General features: G+C 42.9%; 1 protein-coding gene and 1 long non-coding RNA gene across 2 annotated transcripts in view; both read left to right on the top strand.

Annotated features, from left to right (window-relative positions):
* Positions 1-5,650, top strand: part of LOC111347651 (uncharacterized) — a 6,368-nt gene extending 718 nt beyond the window's left edge. Inside the window, exons 1-2 of the long non-coding RNA XR_015993519.1 lie at positions 1-4,350; positions 4,695-5,650. The exon at positions 1-4,350 is cut by the window's left edge and continues 718 nt beyond it. This is a non-coding gene — a long non-coding RNA (uncharacterized LOC111347651). The remainder of the gene's footprint in view (positions 4,351-4,694) is intronic.
* Positions 5,651-15,021: 9,371 nt separating this feature from the next.
* Positions 15,022-18,299, top strand: LOC148720270 (uncharacterized). Its single transcript, XM_088739662.1, has 2 exons — positions 15,022-15,934; positions 16,093-18,299. The coding sequence occupies exons 1-2, from the start codon at positions 15,839-15,841 to the stop codon at positions 18,082-18,084; spliced, it is 2,088 nt and encodes a 695-aa protein (XP_088595788.1). The 5' UTR covers positions 15,022-15,838; the 3' UTR covers positions 18,085-18,299.

Here is an 18,299-nt window from a genome sequence, read left to right as displayed (position 1 = left end):
TGTAAACCAATGAGCTTTGAGAGGATACTTGTGATTGTGTGAACACAGGGGGCCCAGACAAGCGACGACTCTGGTTGTTTATTTGAAATATAAAGGAATGTATGGGAGAATATTAAAAAATCTTATTATCGTAAAATTATATCATGAAATGTCTGAGTTAAAGCTCAAAATAAAATGCAAACCTACCTCACTTGCTGTGTATTGTCATTCCTGTGGCTCTTAATGGCGTATTTGAGCGAAAAACCCTGTGTTCCCGTGAGCGAACCTTTATTTTTTTTAATCAGAAATATGTAGGGTGTCTGTGAAAGAAATGCCTTCATTCTTTGGATAAACAGTTGGAAAGAACAATCACAGTTGAAAACATGGCAAGGTAAATGCAAATTTTTATTTTCTTTTGAAGCATCAGGGGAAAAAGGTTGAAATACTTTGTGGGAGTGGCATTGCAGGTAGTGTTTATTGAGACAAGATACGCTCTTCCACAGCTCACACCTGTTATGGTTTAAGGACCGCCAATGTCCCTTCCAAACTGGTCATCGAAAGAGCTGTATCCAACAATTTGGTGAAAGAAAGAACAAAAAACGTTGACACCATAATTTGGGACGAGGTGAGCATGTCGAGCAGAAGAGTATTCGAGCTGGCAAATGGCATACATGTGGTCTTCGCATCTTCGTGTGATTCTCCTCATTTGTTCGGTGGAAAGCAAGTTGTGTTGGTTGGCAACTTTTTTCAGCTATGGCCTTTGCCTAATTTTTTTTATCTTGGAAGGTTTCTTTTTTAATCTCCCCTAGTCAGGGCCATTCCACATAGGCTGGATCTGACAAACTATTTTGCGTTAGAATGCAGACGACAGGGATTTCATCACCTGCCTAAAAGGGATTTGCTACGGGAGGTGTGGAGAGAAATCTCTCAAATTTATTAGTAGCCTGTCTCGAGATCTTTTGGAAGAACTGATGGAAGTTGCAGTCCATATATTTTTTAATCGGTTGCCTGTCATATTGTTTTCTTTGCCTGGTGTTTTGTTTACATTTGAAGCCACTGATGAAGGAGAAGTTAGAGGTATTCGATAATAATAATAATAATAGTACAGTATTTATATAGCGCTATTTCTATCACTATCCAATAGCGCTGTACAATAATTTTATAAATCGGACCGATAAGATTAAAAAACCATAAAAATCTCTAAAACATGAGTAAAAGAAACTAGCTAATAAGGTAGTCTGTAACAATGAGAGTAAAAACTTGAAACTTATATTGAAATTAACTAATTTCCTAGCCAATTAACTAGCTCACCAACTAATCAACTAATTTACTAGCTAACTATCTAGCGGCCTAACTTACTACTTATATAATTAAATAGCTCAGTAAGGAGTAGTCTAATTATAAATTTTGTTAAAAAGGTATGTCTTTATACAGGTCTTAAAATGTGATAGCGAGCCGCTCACTCTTATGTTGTTTGGAAGAGAGTTCCATAGAGTCGGTGCTACAAAAGAGAAACACCTATGACCATAACTTGCTAGCTTAACAGATGGTACTTTAAGTAAATTTTTAGAGGAGGACCTCAGATTTCTGGTCGTTACATAAGGCTTCAACAGTTCAGTGATGTAACTAAGGGCCTGGCCGTTGAGCGCTTTATAGGTCAGAAGTAGTATCTTGTAATCTATGCGCTGGCTAACTGGGAGCCAGTGCAGCTGCTTTAAGATAGGTTTGATATGGTTGTACTTTCTTGTATGAGTGACGACACGAGCTGCGGCATTCTGGACATTTTGTAAGCGATCTATCAGGAATTTGGGCAGTTCGTATAGTAGCGAGTTGGTGTTATCTAGCTTAGATGTAATGAATGCATGAACTAGCTTTTCAGTATCTGCTAGAGATAGGCAGTCCCTTATCTTGCTAATGTTTCTAAGGTAGAAGAAGCAGGCTTTGCAGGTACTGGTGACATGCTTATCTAATGACATGTGCTCATCGAAGGTAACTCCAATGTTTCTTGCAGAGGGAGATGGCTCGATCCGCTCACCAGACACCTCAACATACTCTACTAATGGGGGTGGACGGTGTCGTGCGCTCAAGATCAATAGCTCCGTCTTTTCTCTGTTTAGTTTCAGTTTGTTGCACACCATCCATGAGTCTATCTTAGAAACACATGCCTCTATTTTTGCTATAGAACTGGGTTGTTCGGCTGGGTTGGGCTTGAAAGGGAGATAGAGCTGGGTGTCATCGGCGTAGAGATGGTAGTTTAGTCCGTGCCGTCTGATGATGTCCCCAATGGGTGAAGTGTATAATAAGTATAAAATCGTACCCAGTACTGATCCCTGGGGAACACCGTACTGAAGTTCTTTCGTCTTTGACTTGTTTCCATCAATTATTACAAACTGTTTTCGGTCTTGGAGATAAGATCGAAACCATTTTAGCACATTTCCTTTTACTCCATAGCGTTTTTCCATTCGTTCTAGTAGTAGATCGTGGTCGACTGTATCAAACGCCGCAGACATGTCCAACAATAGCATGGCAACACATTTTTGATTGTCTATTTCTAAGAGAACGTCATTTTGCACCCTCAAGAGGGCAGTCTCCATGCTGTGAAAACGCTTATACGCAGACTGAAAAGATACCTCTAGATCATTATCACGTAGGTGATTGCTCAATTGACAAAAAACTGCCTTTTCAACTATCTTTGTTGTGACCTTCAGATTTGAGATAGGTCTAAAATTTGAATAATCGATGTCCAGTCGAGTATTCGATGTCCAGCTGATGGGGTCTTGTTGCCGAAGACTGGATGTAAAGATTTCAAAATTATTTCAAAATGTAAATTTTTCAAGATGTAAAGTTATGCTGTTGTGGAATAAATCGGAGATTTTTCAGAATGGCTTGCAAGGTAGATTTGTAAACAAAACACCAGGCAAAGAAAATTTGTTTATTTCAAAATGTAAATTTTTCAAGATGTAAAGTTATGCTGTTGTGGAATAAATCGGAGATTTTGCAGAATGGCTTGCAAGGTAGATTTGTGGGCACAAGGGGAAATGATGTGGTTGTTGATTTCGACGGTGAAGGACAAGTTGTGGTGAAGAGGGAAACATGGACCAAAACATCCTGAACTGGAGATGCTGTTGGAAGCCGTACCCAGATTCCCCTCTGCTTAATGTGGGCAGTTACCTGCCACAAGTCACAAGGACTTACCCTTACTTCTGCAGTGATTCATTGCCCAAAAGAGTTTCTCCCTGGTCTCCTCTACATTTCCATGACTAGGGTTAAGTCAGCCAATCATCTCAAAATCATTGATTTTAATCAGTGTCAGTTGTTTCTTCCAGCACCAGAGTGCATTTATGTTAGTGAGAATAATGAGGAAATTTCTGAATGTGGCCTTGAATGCTGTCGCAAGAAAGTTCTCAGTAATGAAGACTTAGGATTTGTGATGGTTTTGAGCTTCCCAATGATGGAGAGCAAGGGTATGATGGTATGGAAATTGCTGCCACCACAGACAACCTTATGAAGTCTTATTTGAAAGAGCAGATCCGCCTAATGACATGGTTGTCGATTTACAAACTGTCCATATGATGATGACTGAAGAAATAAGAAGTGGCTTTCACTTGCACCCCCCACCAACATTCAGCATTGAATCTCTACTGGAGAGATTGCTTGTAGAAGGGCCCAATTGTGACTTTTCCACTAGAAAAAAACATTGTCATTAATGAAATCAATAGCAATCAAGACAAGGAAATTTTAGGAAGGATTCTTTGGAGTTGAGGATGTCAAATTATCCTTTAAGATACTTTTAACAACCCTGATGAAGTGAATCTTTTAAGCACGGAGTGGACGAGCGACAACAGAGATCTTTACGTGCTTATCACCAGAAGTCAAGTATGCATGCGAGACTTGGAAATGTTCTTTGGTACCAAGCCCTTGAATGTACACCAGTCTGCTGTTGGAGCTCAACTAATGATTGAAGTGTACAAAGAAGTAGTGAAGAGTGTTGCTGACCTAGTTCAAGAAGCAGCCATCAGACAGCCAATCCATTTTGATGTTTGTGGCATGCCTGGAGAGGGTCTTTAGAAAGAGACAGTTTACCTTAAGCTGCTGAGGCATGATTGTAATTTGCTAATAGAGCAAGGAGACACAACTTTTATTTGGCTAACATCATAAATTACTGTTTTGATTATAAAAGTACAACATTAAAGTGGGATGTAGAAGTTATTAAGTAATTATATATACAAAATTTTCTTTCTTAATTATAATTGCTGAAAATGTCTGTATTTTTCCACAGGATTTGATCATGCAGGCCTTTGAGGATGTGATTGGCAAGTACATAATAGCGGGAGCTGGTCAGTTTATCCAGGAATATCGCAGAGCACACAGGTAGACATGTACTTAGCTGACTTGTTATGATTTGAAGTCATCATTCTTTTAAACTTTTCAAACCAGTTTGAATTTTATATTTCATTGTCTTCTATTTATTATTGTATCATAAAAAAAAAAATAATAAAAACCAAAACTGGTTTGAGAAATGTGAAACCTAAAGATTGATTTATGAACCTCAACACAAAATGCATGTAGACTTTGCCAAATATCAAGATTAGCATCTCTTCAAGCCAACTGGCCAAATAAACAATAAATTAAGAGAAACACAAATGGAGACATAGCAATAGAACATTATAATTAAATGCTTTAATTTCTAAGAACATTATTTTATTGACATTTAGGTTAAAAGAGACTGCTGACCATTGCAAGTGTCCTTCAAAGGAAGCAAGCAATGGAGGAAAGGAAGGCAGCTGTTCCCTTCTCTGAGATTGCTGCAGATAGATCAAGCAGCAAAGTCACCAGCCATGTTAGGCTACAGCAGTATGTGGAAAAATTTAGAGAAAGGGCTATTTGCGCAGTTTTTACAAGACCAGTTGCAGACTCTTTGCAAGGCCTGTGGCCTTCAGGTCACTGCCAGGGCAAATAAGTCAACACTTACCAAAGATCTGCTTCCACTCATAAAGGAAAATGCCAGAATGCCTCATCCGTACTACACCAATGAATTGCAGTCTCAAAGTCAGCATTGATCATAATCAGCAAAGAATTACATTAAGGATTTCTAGAGCAAACTAGAAATTGTGCATGTAAGGTAAACTCATCATGTTGTGAATACTGTATGTACTAAATAAGTTGAATAATAGATTGGAATTCAAAAGACTAATTGTAGTTACTACCCTGGCTTCAGCTGTTCTTTAACCCGAGAGGCCCTTTGACAAGTAAAATGATCTAGCATTAAATAGTGTAAAATTTATAAATTGAAGAATAAAGGGTTAAGATATTTTTCATAAATGTGTCTAAAAGAAACATCATAATTACATAATATCCTTACTCACCACACTAAGGGTGCATCATAATCATCGTCATTGAATGTTGAATCCATTCTTGTCATATACCTGTACAACAGTCCCATTCGTCTACCTCTCCTGTCCATGGGCCTGTCATTGGCTTGAACATTGACTGTCTCCCACGGTGTCTTAAGTCTGAGAAGGGCTTCTTCCATCTTTTCCATAGGGGTGGTGAAGGTAATTACACTTACAAATAAGCTCACTGGTGATCATGAGTTTTGTTAAATTTGGTGGCTCCTAAAGGAGCCGTTTGTGTTTATTACCCGTAGCGTGCATTGTCGAATCCTCGACTAACAGGATTTCTCCCTGCAGTGTGCAATGTAGGGTGGGGGGGGGGGGGGGGGTTGTGTTACCTGTAGTGTGCAATGTCAAATGCTCTACCTACAGGATTTTTCCTGTGGTGCGCAATGCAGGATGCTTTCCACTTATGTGAACCATTTATATTTTCTTGAATTGTAATCTTCCTCTATGTTCAATTTGATTTGCTTTTCAAGCCTGCTGCTCCAGCTTTACTATTTTTGCTAATTATAGTTTGCCCATATCGAATGGAGTTTTGGGCAGACTCTTGAAGACGATACATGAGATTGTCATTTTGTCCATTACATGCCCGGACTTGGCAGAAATGGTTCTCCACACAGTCCTGGTTAACTATTGCAGGTTTGATTTTTTCGTGTAGGGCCTTGACCATGTGCTGGAAGGAGTTCTTGTCGTCCAACGGGAGTTGGAACATGATTACGCATGCCTTCTCCTTCATGCATAAAACCAATTGATTCGCTTTTTCCTCTTCACTCCAATCGTTCATCCTCGCACAGACTTCAAACTAATCCAAAAACGCCTGGAAGTCTGTGTCATTTACACTACCCAAAAATTTTTCGGGCTTGAATAGAGTCAATTTCGCGAACTGTGTCTTGAAAGGGAACTGCTCGCTTTCCATCTCCGACACCTTCTCCAACGCTTTCTTTGCCGATTCCCTGGCTTTGTCCCTCTCACTGATTAGTGTAGACTCCCTTTCCTTGAGTTCGCCGAGCAGCTGGATGACTCGTTTGTGTTCTTTCTTCAACACTTCAAGGCTCACCTTTGTTTGTTGAAATTCCTCATTTGTCAATCGCAAAGTTGCGTTTGCCAGCTTCAACCTCTTGGTTAACCACTCGATAACATCCTCCAGCATTTCCCTCGAAGCCATTTCATCCAGGATCCCACCGCTGCCACCAGTGCAATGGTTAATAAACCTCCTTTAATACAATTAGCTGCGGTGACACTATAACAACACATCAAGGTGGCTGACCCAATTTTCCCACTCTTCTTCCCCCAAGTCTTGGGACGAGACCAGCCTCATTTCCTAGCAACATTACACTGTTTTTAGGTATTTAATAATTTTAGAGAATTTAGCTAAGTAAGAGTTGATTCATCTTCAGAACTAAATATGGATTGAATGGAAGTACATTATCTTAAGACATTAAAAAAATGAAAGTGGGTTCAGATTGAAACATACCTTCTCCAAAAGGTCCAGGACTTTGTCCCCTTATAGATAATCAGAGTGCCTCACCACCTCCCTTCCTCTCTGTCGTGTGAAGTGGAGTGGTACCTCAACAAGTGAACTGATCCAGTCTTAGACTTCCTGTTGATTGTTTTCATGTCATCAAAAAAAGAAAACATGTATCACTTACCATCACCACCATCATTATGTAGCATACATTGCATTATATTCTTACCTGGAAAGAGGCATGTTTCACAAAGGCCCTGGAAAACTCTTTTCCATTGCCACTACAGGCAAAAATGGTAGTTCCACCACCATTAGTTGGTGGTGCTGTCATCTTCCCCCTGTGTTGAGCCCTTATTTGCTATAAAGACAAATATTAGTATGATGGATATTATTATGACAGATAAGGCATATCACAATGTACACAATTATTGAATAAACATGCGTGGGTAGTTATATTGAAATGTATACACTTGACATAACTTTAGATTATGAAATAGTTGAGATAAATAATGAGAGTACATTTCATTGTTAAATTTTCCAAGGCTTAGATGTACCTAAACTTAGGATTAGAGAGAAAGCAGATGATAACTGCCAGAGGTTTTATCCGGAGTGTGTAGAGAATTGTTGGAGCTGGTTTCCTGGGAGCTGCTAGCAGTGTTAGTGTTACTGCTGGGGCTGGACTGTAATGCCTATTTTTAAAATTAAAGCGTTCTAATGGGTATATTAGGGAGTAGAATTAAAATAGCTGGATTTGGTAAGTGTATCCTTTGAGATAACTTTTGGGAGTACATTTCATTCTTAATTTTAGAAACCTTGCATGTACCTAAAGTCAAGAATAGAGAGAAAGCTGGACACTGCACACAATCATAAAACAAACATGCCTGTGTCAGTATATTTAAATGGAAAATTACTGTATACTCTTTAAAGGGGTGGCGAATGGTCCTTTAAAAACTCAGGGTCTCGTGAAATTTAGTCAAATTTCGTAGATCTCGCAGTCTCGTTTTTTTCAGCGGTTATGTGCGTCTCGCAGTCTCCTTTTTTCTCAGCGGCTATGTGCGTCTCACAGTCTCGTTTTATATACGAAGGTGTCTCAGAGTCTCGATTTTTTGCAAAGCTAAGGGTCTCGAAGTCCCGATTCGTTTGTTGGTTTTTTTCAAACGTCTTCTGTAAATTGAAATAAACAAACAAATAAGAAAATTCTATGTGTAAATTAACTTTGTTTTTAGAAAAATTAATCTTTTGGACATTAACTTTCATTTCCTGTATATGAAGCTGGTGGTTTGGATTTCTCTGCTTTTGACGAGATCGCCAGAAAGTGATCCAGTGTATGGTAGTTTTAATATTTCGACCTACTTTGACAACTTTTGCCATCTTGGGCAAACCACCCCAGGTAAAACCACCATCAGTGTGAGTTGCGGCCTAGATCTTTCATAGCTAGCTATAGTAGCCTACAGTTCGTCTTGTTTTAAAATCTTGCGCGCGAGTACCAGAAATATCCACACATCTATAATGAGCGGCACAAGAAATAAGGCGATGACATATTTCTAAAGTCGGGGTGGCTTCAAATCCTAAGATGGTATGCAACAAGAGGCGGCAGCGACCCGTTTTGGTACAGGCGTGTGTATCGAATTTATAAATTTCGTGAGGGCATAAATACGATCGATAATATACTTCTTTGGGATACGAATCGGAAAGCTCTTTACAACACTCCATCCTCCCATAAATGACTTCATGCATTTCATGTCAAATACATTTATTACTACTTGGCATTTACTTTCTTAGTGATAAAACAGATAAAGGTGAAATTAAAATGTTCAATGTTCCATGAAAAATAACGAGTCCTCAATGTTCGCACCAAATGTTTACTTCTTGCTGTTGTCTGTATTAATTTCTGTCGCCTCGAGTCCCTTGATTTTGGCCTCTAGCCGCTCTTCAACAATGTGGCGAAGCACGCGCTTGACTGCATTGGTGGCTTCTTTTTTCTTTACATAAATTTTGTTGTTATCAATCTCCGGCATAGGCTGATTAGACTGGTCGTCTTCAATGGTCTCAAGGATAGCTCTCTCTGAAATTTCTTCTTCTTTTTTTAGAATGTCTAACATGGTGTCCAAAAGAAGAACAACTTGCTCTGGTATGAGTTGAATGACTTTCATGCTTTTTGATGCCATTTGAATCTTGTACTTGCTTTAGGTTGGTTGGTTAACTCTGACAGAAAGAGGACGACTCGTGGATTGACTCTCTCTCATGTATACAGTTCTAAGCAATCATGGAACGACACACATGTAAGTATCATGTGATGCCCATGTTACACCCTCCTAGAACGTGATACTCCTTTGTTACGGTGAAATTACTTTCACCAGTCTTTGACGAAACGATGCGACTCAGCTGATTTTTTAACCACTCTGGGGAATATTTTTCACATGTCAATGTCACCATTTCACTCATGACCTCTGCATGGCTTAACATGGGATTACGAAATGACGCAAAGACTTCTGTGACATCATCCACAAAAAACTCATTCATCCTTAATCGCTCTCCCAACTGTACAAATGTATCCCAATGTTTGAACATGTATAGCTGTATGTGTCCTCCTATAGGGTTTGGCCATGCATTCACTTCTCTCACCGTATCGTCAAATAATTTTTCACAGGCATCCATGAATCTATACTTGCTGGTTGGGTCTTTCATCTCGAGATCTGGTAATTTCTTTTCAAACACGGCTTGTAAATGTTGGCGTCCTTCTGTCTCAGGAGACAATGGAGCTGCGCCCATGGTCAGTCTGTGGTGGAGCTGCAGCGCCGGCTGTGGCTGTAGAGACCGATCCTCGAGCGGCATATCCTGCTACAGTTGCTGCATGCGAAGACGTTGTCGTCCGAGGGGGATGGGTTGGCCTCTGCTCTCTGGCGCCTGCAAGCTCTCTTGTCTTCCCACTGCTCCTCTCTTTTCTGCTCTGCTGTCTTGATGGCTGACATGGTGGTGGATCGCCAGCCACTGCGGTCCGCTGCTAGTGCTACGAAGCCTGCTGGCGCAATGCCACCCGCCTTCAGGTCACGCTTGAGCACATCCTTGTAGCGGAGCGAAGGTCGTCCAGTGGGTCTGGACCCAGTGGCAAGCTCACCGTACAGAATGTCTTTCGGTAGCCTGCCATCTTGCATGCGGGTGACATGACCGAGCCATCGCAGGCGTCTCTTGGTTAGCAGGGCGTACATGCTCACAGTTCCTGCCCTTGCTAGGACTTCGGTGTTTGGGATGCGATCCTGCCAGGTGATACCGAGGATTCTCCTGAGGCAACGCAGGTGGAAAGCATTGAGCCTGCGTTCTTGCCGGGTGTAGGGAGTCCAACTCTCGCTGCCATACAGCAGTGTGCACAGCAGACACGCCTGGTACACTTGCGTCTTGGTCTTGATGGTGAGCATAGTGTTCTCCCACACTCTCTTGGTCAGGCGGGCCATAGCTGTTGAGGCCTTGCCGATCCTCCTGTTCAGCTCGGTGTCCAGGCTGAGGTTGCTGGAGATGGTGGACCCAAGATAGGTAAAGTCCTCCACCACATCAAGGGTACAGTCACCTATGGAGATGCTGGGAGCAGTGCTGACGTCTTGGCCCAGGATGTTGGTCTTTTTTATGCTGATTGTGAGGCCAAACTGTGAACAGGCATGGGCAAAGCAGTTGATGAGCTCCTGGAGGGCAGTTTCGGTGTGAGCTGTGATGGCGGCATCATCAGCGAAGAGCATCTCCCGGATGAGGACTTTGCGCACCTTTGTCTTGGCTCAGAGGCGTGCCAGGTTGAACAGGCTACCGTCGCTCCTGGTGTGCAGGTAGATGCCCTCTTCGGATTGGCTGAAGGCATAGCGCAGCAGCAGGGAGAACAGGATGCCAAAAAGTGTCGGCGCAAGGACACACCCTTGTTTGACGCCGCTCTTGATGGGGAAGGGTTCCGAGGAGGAGCCATCGTACTGGACAGTACCTTTCATTTTCTTGTGGAAGGAGGTGATCAACCTCAGGAGCTTGGGGGGGCATCCAATCCTGTGCAGGAGTTTGAACAAACCTGACCTGCTGACCAGGTCGAACGCTTTGGTCAGGTCTATGAAAGCGATGTACAGGGGGCGTCTCTGCTCACGGCATTTCTCTTGTAGCTTCCTCAAAGAGAAGATCATGTTGATCGTGGACCTTTCGGCTCGAAATCCGCACTGTGATTCTGGGTACACACGCTCTGCCAGTGACTGCACTCTGTTCAACACGACGCGGGCAAAGGTCTTACGACGATGCTGAGGAGGGATATTCCGCGATAGTTATTGCAATCGCTGCGATCACCTTTGTTTTTGTAGAGCGTGATGATGTTGGCGTCACGCATGTCCTGAGGCACACTTCCTTCCTCCCAGCATTGTAGCAGAAGTTCGTGGAGATTTTCGAGAAGACTGGTCTCTTTGCCTGCCTTTATGACCTCTGGCGGAATGCCATCGTTGCCTGAGGCTTTGCCGCTGGCTAGGGAGTCTATGGCCTTACTGAGCTCCTCGATAGTGGGTGGGTCATCAAGCTCTTCCATGACTGGCAGGGGGCTCGTGTTCTCCACTGCTGTGTCAGTCACGACGGTCTCCCTGGAGTACAGCTCCTGGTAATGTTCTGCCCATCTCGCCATTTGCTTTGCACGGTCTGTGATGAATTCGCCAGTGGATGACTTGAGAGGGGCAGTCTTGATTGCGCATGGGCCGAAGGCTTTCTTCGTTCCCTCATACATGGCTCGAATGTTGCCGCAGTCAGCCGATGCCTGGATGCCTTGACATAGGTTCTGCCAGTAGTTGTTGGTGCACTGTCTAGCAATCTTTTGGGTTTCAGTTCTGGCTCGTCTGAGGGCAGTCAGGGTCTTTTCACAGGGGTCTTTCTTGTAGTTCAGTAGGGCAGTTCTCTTGGATGAGATGGCTGGCTCAAGTTCCACGATTCCGGCTTCGAACCAGTCGGGGTTTTTGCGCTCTCTCTTTCCAAAAGTGTCCACTGCAGATTTGTATGTAGCGTCACGAATGTGGTTCCATCTATCCTCAGCGCGGCTAGTTGGACAGTCACTGAGGGCCTCTTGGATGGCATCTGCGAAACGTTCGCGTAGTTCAGGCACAGAGGTCACGGCTGTATTGATGCGGGGACGTCCTTTGTGCTTTGAGTGGTGGATTCGCTTGGGTTGGAGACGCACTTTGCTGGCGACCATAGAGTGGTCGGTGTCGCAGTCAGCGCTGTGGTAGCTACGGGTGGACAGGACACTGTTCAGCAGGGGTCTGCGGGTGATCACGAGATCCAGCTGGTTCCAGTGACGGGATCTGGGGTGCCGCCAAGACACTCTGTGGTGAGCTTTCGTGGTGAAGAATGTGTTTGTGATGCAGAGGTCATGGAAGGAGCATAGCTCGAGGAGACGCTGCCCGTTCTTGTTGAGTTTGCCTACGCCAAAGTGGCCGATGCATCGAGGACAGGAGGTGAAGTCTGAACCTATCCGGGCGTTGAAATCGCCAAGCAGGTACAGGTGTTCTGAGGGGGGTATTTCCTTGATGGCGGTCTCAAGCTGGCTGTAGAACTCATCCTTAGCCTCTGCTGTAGAGCAAAGCGTGGGGGCATAGGTGCTCATGATGTTCACAGGGCCTGAGGTTGTTGTGAGGCGAAGGGAAAGGATGCGGGCTGTGCCTTCTGAGGGTGGTTCAACTGAGGGCAGTAGGGAGTTCCTAACCGCAAAGCCTACACCATGCACACGATGCTCCTCTGGAGCTTTACTCTGCCAGAAGAAAGTATAGTCCTCCTCTTTCAGGCGGCCGTTGGATGGGAGTCTAGTTTCCTGCAGTGCTGCTATGTCAATGTTGAGCCTCTTGAGCTCTCGGCTGATGACTGCTGTCTTCCTTGCATCATCGATCTGCTGGAGATCGTCGGAGAGGCCAGGGCACATGGTCCTGACATTCCAAGTTGCCAGTCTCAGCGCTGGCAGCTTTGATGTCTTTGATGTCTTTCTTCTTCTTTTGTTTGGTGCGGGATTTACAGTCCGCTCTTCGGTGTTGACCTTAGCTCCAAGCACCCATTGAAGCAGGCAGACTGTGACGGGTCAGCACCCTACTGGCTGGGGGCTGCCCAGCTTGAGGCGGGCGATAGCTGACCAGTGGGACGCGAAGATCCCTCCCACCGTCGGAGACAGCCCCTGGCGTCCGAGCTCATGCCAATACGCTCTGGGCTTATAACCGGTATCTGCTGTCTCCCGTGTTGTTTCTGTCGCTGGAACAGCGGCACTGGAGTGACCTCTCCAGGGCGCAAGCCTGGGCGGAGTGTGTGGAGATCCTGGGTTGCCCAGTCGACAGGACCCCCCTCTCGGCCTCGCCGTTGTAGTCCAAAGGAATGCAGAGCAGTACGTTTGGCACCAGGTTGGCTGCAGGAGCTGCCGGAGTCAGTGCGCACTGCACGCTGGTCCGCCCTCGGGGCTCCACTCCTGATTTGAAGGGTTTACTCCCCTACACATGGCCGTTGGATCTTCAGATCTCCTCCGCCCTCTAGCCGTTGGCTGCCTGGAGCAGCTCCTCCGCCTAGTAGTGATGCAGTGTAAACATCACCCCCTCACGTGGGGCTTGATAATACACATCCATGGAATAGCGCGATGTAGAAATGATCTCATGGTGTCTCTTTTGACATAAGGGGTAGTTGAAATATCCCAATATTCCATGTATCACTTCTCGGGGCCCACTTACTTTTTTAGTGACATCCAAATCAAAGAGATACTTGTTCTGATATAATACTTAACAACTGTTCAATATTCTCATGTCGCTCATGATGTGGCTGCTTTATCGACTTCACACGAAATGATGAGACAATGTCTATTGCAAAAGTTTTTTAGGGAATATTCATGGGCGGTTCGTTGACGAGACGTCGTAATGGTAAATGACATCTCAGCAGGGTGTCCAGTTCCTATTTTTTCCTATTTTTTCCTATTTTTTGGGCCCATTCCTATTTTCTCCTATTTTTTAACCAGAACCTCCTATTTTTCCTATTTTTTAGCCAGTAAAGCCAAAATTTGTAATAAAATTGAAAGTGGAATTATAGTTGAATGTGTTTTATAGTGAGATCATAAAGCACATAGTACGTTGACTCTGATGTTCTAATATTAGTTAAAGTAATAGCCACATTTGTTCTACGAAAGCCAGATCACTACAATTCTGTGAAACAGAAATAAAAACAGATATTGGTGGCGAGAAAAAGAGAGATAAGCGACAGATATATGGCCTACTTGTCAACGGAATGGACCTCTGTCATTACACAAAACAGGTCAAGTCGAGAGCGGGTGAAAGATTCATTCACGAGGCTTATTCATTCATGTCAGTGTCATTGTATACATATCTATGTATATATGTATACCTTTATTTGCAACTTTCTTTGGATCATATTAATTCCGTCCGTTTGGGGTGAATTGTTAGAGGTACGTTAGCACAGCTTAGCAAAAATCTCATGATCATGCATTCTTTGTCATTGCGAAATAATTAAAAATAATTTTATCAAACTTAGAAGCTGTAGTGTGTGAATCTTATGGCTTGCTATTTACCTAGTCTCCTCTAGGGCATTATCTCAGAGAGCTCTTGGTAAAAAAGTGGAATAAAGCTTACATTTTACTAAGTTATTTAAACTTTTAGGGCAATGTTTGTGTCAGGACTGAACACGGCAAGCTTCTGTTCCGAATAATTAAATTCTAGTCTGGATCCGTTTAACTTGAAGAAGACCATCATTTTATTTATTTATCTATTCTTCAACTTTAAAATATTATGGAACATAAAGTTAAAACTCTTGACAGCCAAAGATAAGAGATGCAAAATTACTCGCTGAAATTATGTGGCCGGCTTACCGAGGCTGCCAAGTAACAAGTTGAAATCTTGAGCGTACTCCACCCGATCGCTCTTGCATTTATACTAAAAAATTAGCTCTAATTGATGTCCTTATTGATGTCCTTCATCGATGAAGACCAGAGAATTACGTCTTGGCAAACAAAAATCAAACATGACTTCATTGAAACCTCGGTCACCTCTTCTTTCCTGTCTTCCTTTTTTCCATCGGCTAGACTTGAATTGTTCAGCGGCAGACGTCTCTTGCGTTAACGAGTAGGCCATATATCTCTCGCTTGTTTCTTTTTTTCTTGCCACCAAGATTTGTTTATATTTCTGTTCACTGAATTGCGGTGAGCTGGCTTTTGTACTCGGTTTCAATGTGAAGTTTGGGCAAACATGTTTGCCGCTTTTCTCCAGCCATCGTCCACTTGTCGAGCTTCTGATGCTTCACAAACCTACAAAATCATCCTGTTTCCTTGAAGATATACGCGTCCTTTTTGATTGCGAACAGCAAATCACCACTAAACATTAAAAGCAGAAGGCATCCCACGTAATTGTATTTAAAACGGAGTTCGTACAAAGCTATTTTAGGTGGAATCCGTGCTTAAACATCTGCAAGTTCTCTGAAAGTCTTTATTTGCAATTTTTGTTTATCCTCCGCCTCGCTTTCATGACTAGGCACCAGTTTTTTCCCGCGTGTCCGCCATTTGTGAATACGGTGTATGAAAATGCCTGGCGGTAGAACAAAGTTTAGCAATGCATGGCTTTCTGCCGTCGATTCCAATGGTCAAAGATTGAGTTCTTGGTGTCGTAAAGGAGTAGATGACTACCATGCTTACTGTAGGTTTTGTGATAGTGAGTTTCTTTGTGACAACTCTGGAAAAGCGCAGATATTGCAACATGCGAGGAAAGCAAAGCATGTTCAGGCTGTTAAACCTGCAAGGGATGAGTCTCAAGGAAAGTTGTTTGTACTGCAGAGTCAACCAAGTGCAGGCATCTCAAACCGTTGTGATCTGCCAGAGCACAGGAGAAGTTCGTCTGGACAGCTGTCCATTATCAATTAGAAAAATGCCAGCTTGCAAGCAGAGGTGATTTGGTTAGCAAAGTTGGCGTCATGTAACTTTAGCTTTCGCTCAGTTGACAATCTTGGCAACACATTTAAAGCGATGTTTCCTGACAGCAAGATTGCTTCAAGTTTTTCAATGGGTAGAAGCCGTGCATCCTATGTTATTGGGGAAGGCTTGGGCCCTCACTGCACACAGGTATTATATAAAGTGCAATTTGAATACGCAAATTATGAGTGCATATTTATGTGTGATTCTTGATATCAATGAAAGTTTATGTCAGTATTTCATCTTTTAATTTGGTGTATGAATAAAAAAAGGTAACTTACTATAAGTGTTTGTGTTTCTATCACCAGATAATTGTTGATGATGTAAAGAAGTCAGAACTGCCTTTTTGTTTACACTTTGACGAAACCTCCACCACGCAGGTCAAGAAACAGATGGATCTTACCTTTCGTTACTGGTCCCCGACTCATAATGAAGTCTGGATAAACTTCTATACCTCTTTATTTTTTGGTCATGCAGAGGGTGAAAAGGTGGCTAACCGTATCTTCCAAACAATGTTGAAAGATGACCTTCCAATAACGAAGCTGTGCACTTTGGTAAGAGATGGCCCTAATGTCAATAAAACCATTGTTAGAAAGTTGGAAGGAGCAATCAAAAATGACAACCCAGACTTTAGTGGTTTTATTGACTTAGGAAGTTGTGTTCTTCATAACGTCCATAATGCTTTTGGCAGGGGTTTAGAGGAATATGGGAAAGACATTGAACAGCTTTGTGTGGACATTCACTCCCTTTTCAAGTACAGTGCAGCTAGACGAGAAGACTATCACACTTTACAATCTGCAATGGGTGTGGAGATGCACAATTTCCAAAAGCATACCGAGGTGAGATGGCTTAGTCTGGGCCCTTCTGTGCGAAGAATTTTGGAGCAGTGGGATTGCATCTGCAGCTTTGTGAAGGATCTGGGAAAGGATCCCAAAACAGCTCCTAAGAGTGTTGCTTACAAGAGGGTATCGGCAATGTTAAATGACGAAGAAGGAAAGAAAACAAAGGCACAGTTGGAATTTGTGGGTAATGTTTCACCTGTTTTTGAAGATTTCCTCACCATTTTTCAGAACAGCTGCCCACAGGTTCACCTTTTATATGATAAAATGTCTGAGTTCTTGCGCAAGCTTATGGGTAGATTCCTAAAGAAAGATGCGTATGAGAAGAAGTTTGGTAGTGATCTAGTCAGTATTGACTGCAGTGCAAACAGTCAGCTGCTCGATGCTGATATTGCAATTGGAGAGGCGACCAAGAAGGCTTTAGCCCAAATCAAGCCAGATCGTAGAAAGTCTGTATATCTTGGCATCCGCACATTTTATAGCACATCCCTTACATATCTACAGTCTCATCTCCCTCTTCAGAACACTCTCTTAAAAGCATTAGGATGTCTCAATCCTGTCAAGAGAGAAAAGGCAAGTAGTGTGAAGGCAATTGCACTACTGGCTAAAAAATTGCAGCCTCAGTTGGATGTCAGCATTGTTCAAGATGAGTGGCGAGTTTATGCTGTCGATGAAGATGTTGAGCAGTTACACAAAGAGAAACGCGTTGACCATTTTTGGCAAGAAGTATTCAATCTCAAGTCTCTTAATGGGACCGAGCCTCGATATGTTGCTCTTCCAAAAGTAGTAAAATCAGGTCTTATTCTTGCGCAAACAAATGCTGAGTCAGAACGAAGTCTGTCAGTGAATGCCCGCATTGTGACGCAAGAAAGGACACTTCTTGGAGAGAGGACCATTGTTGGCCTTAGATCTGTGAAAGATGCTTTGAAGTTTTATGATCCTGAAAACCTGAGACCGGAAAAATTTGCCCTGACAGATGGTCTTCTAACTGCTGTGCGATCTGCGCACATGCATCATAGACAGCGGCTGGATGAAGAAGAAGCCGAGAAGAAGAGAAAGGAGGTGGATGAGAAATTGAAAGCTGAAGAGGAAGAACGAAGGAAAAGAGACCAGGAGAAGTTAAGAAAAGAGACAAGATCGTTGAGAGATAAAGGAGAGAGGCTAGACAAGAAGGAGCAGGAGGCAATGGATGAAATGCAAACGGCTAATGAGCTACTGTCAGAGGGCACATGTAAGTTGCAGGCTGCTCTATCTTCAGGTTCCAAGGTTGATTCACAAGGTGCAAAAGTTGCATGTCTCATGATTGAAACGGCCAAATCGAATCAGGCAAAGGCAAAGAGGAAGCTTGAAGCAGTAAGGGAGAAGCAAAAGGAGGTTAACATAAACAATCAGAAGTTGCTGGAGAAAGCTCTACCAGCGGATGTTTCTGCTGTACCATTAAAGAAAAGAAAGTCAAAGTAAATGTAAACTGTCATTTTACACCTCTACGCAGGTGCTCTGCCAGCTCAGTAAAGACTAAAATGTTCTTGTGTTAGCAATCATCTGCTGGATTAATGTTGAAGTTATAAACATAATGAAAAGCCAACTTTGTTTCTGAACAAAAGTGAAGGTGAAGCAGTTCAGTTGTTACTTTAAAATTAGGGAAATCAAAGTAAATAAAGTTATGTTGTACAGAT

Source organism: Stylophora pistillata, chromosome 11 (assembly GCF_964205215.1).
Source record: "Stylophora pistillata chromosome 11, jaStyPist1.2, whole genome shotgun sequence".
Classification (NCBI taxonomy): Eukaryota; Metazoa; Cnidaria; class Anthozoa; order Scleractinia; family Pocilloporidae; genus Stylophora; species Stylophora pistillata.
The sequence above is the reverse complement of the archived record's forward strand: the minus strand, read 5'-3'. Positions and strand labels throughout refer to the sequence as shown.

Excerpts from the sequence above, each read along its gene's own strand:
- LOC148720270 (XM_088739662.1), top strand. The coding sequence starts at position 15,839 with ATGTTTCCTGACAGCAAGATTGCTTCAAGTTTTTCAATGGGTAGAAGC. Across the intron at positions 15,935-16,092 it reads TGGGCCCTCACTGCACACAG|ATAATTGTTGATGATGTAAA; the intron begins GTATTATATAAA and ends TTCTATCACCAG.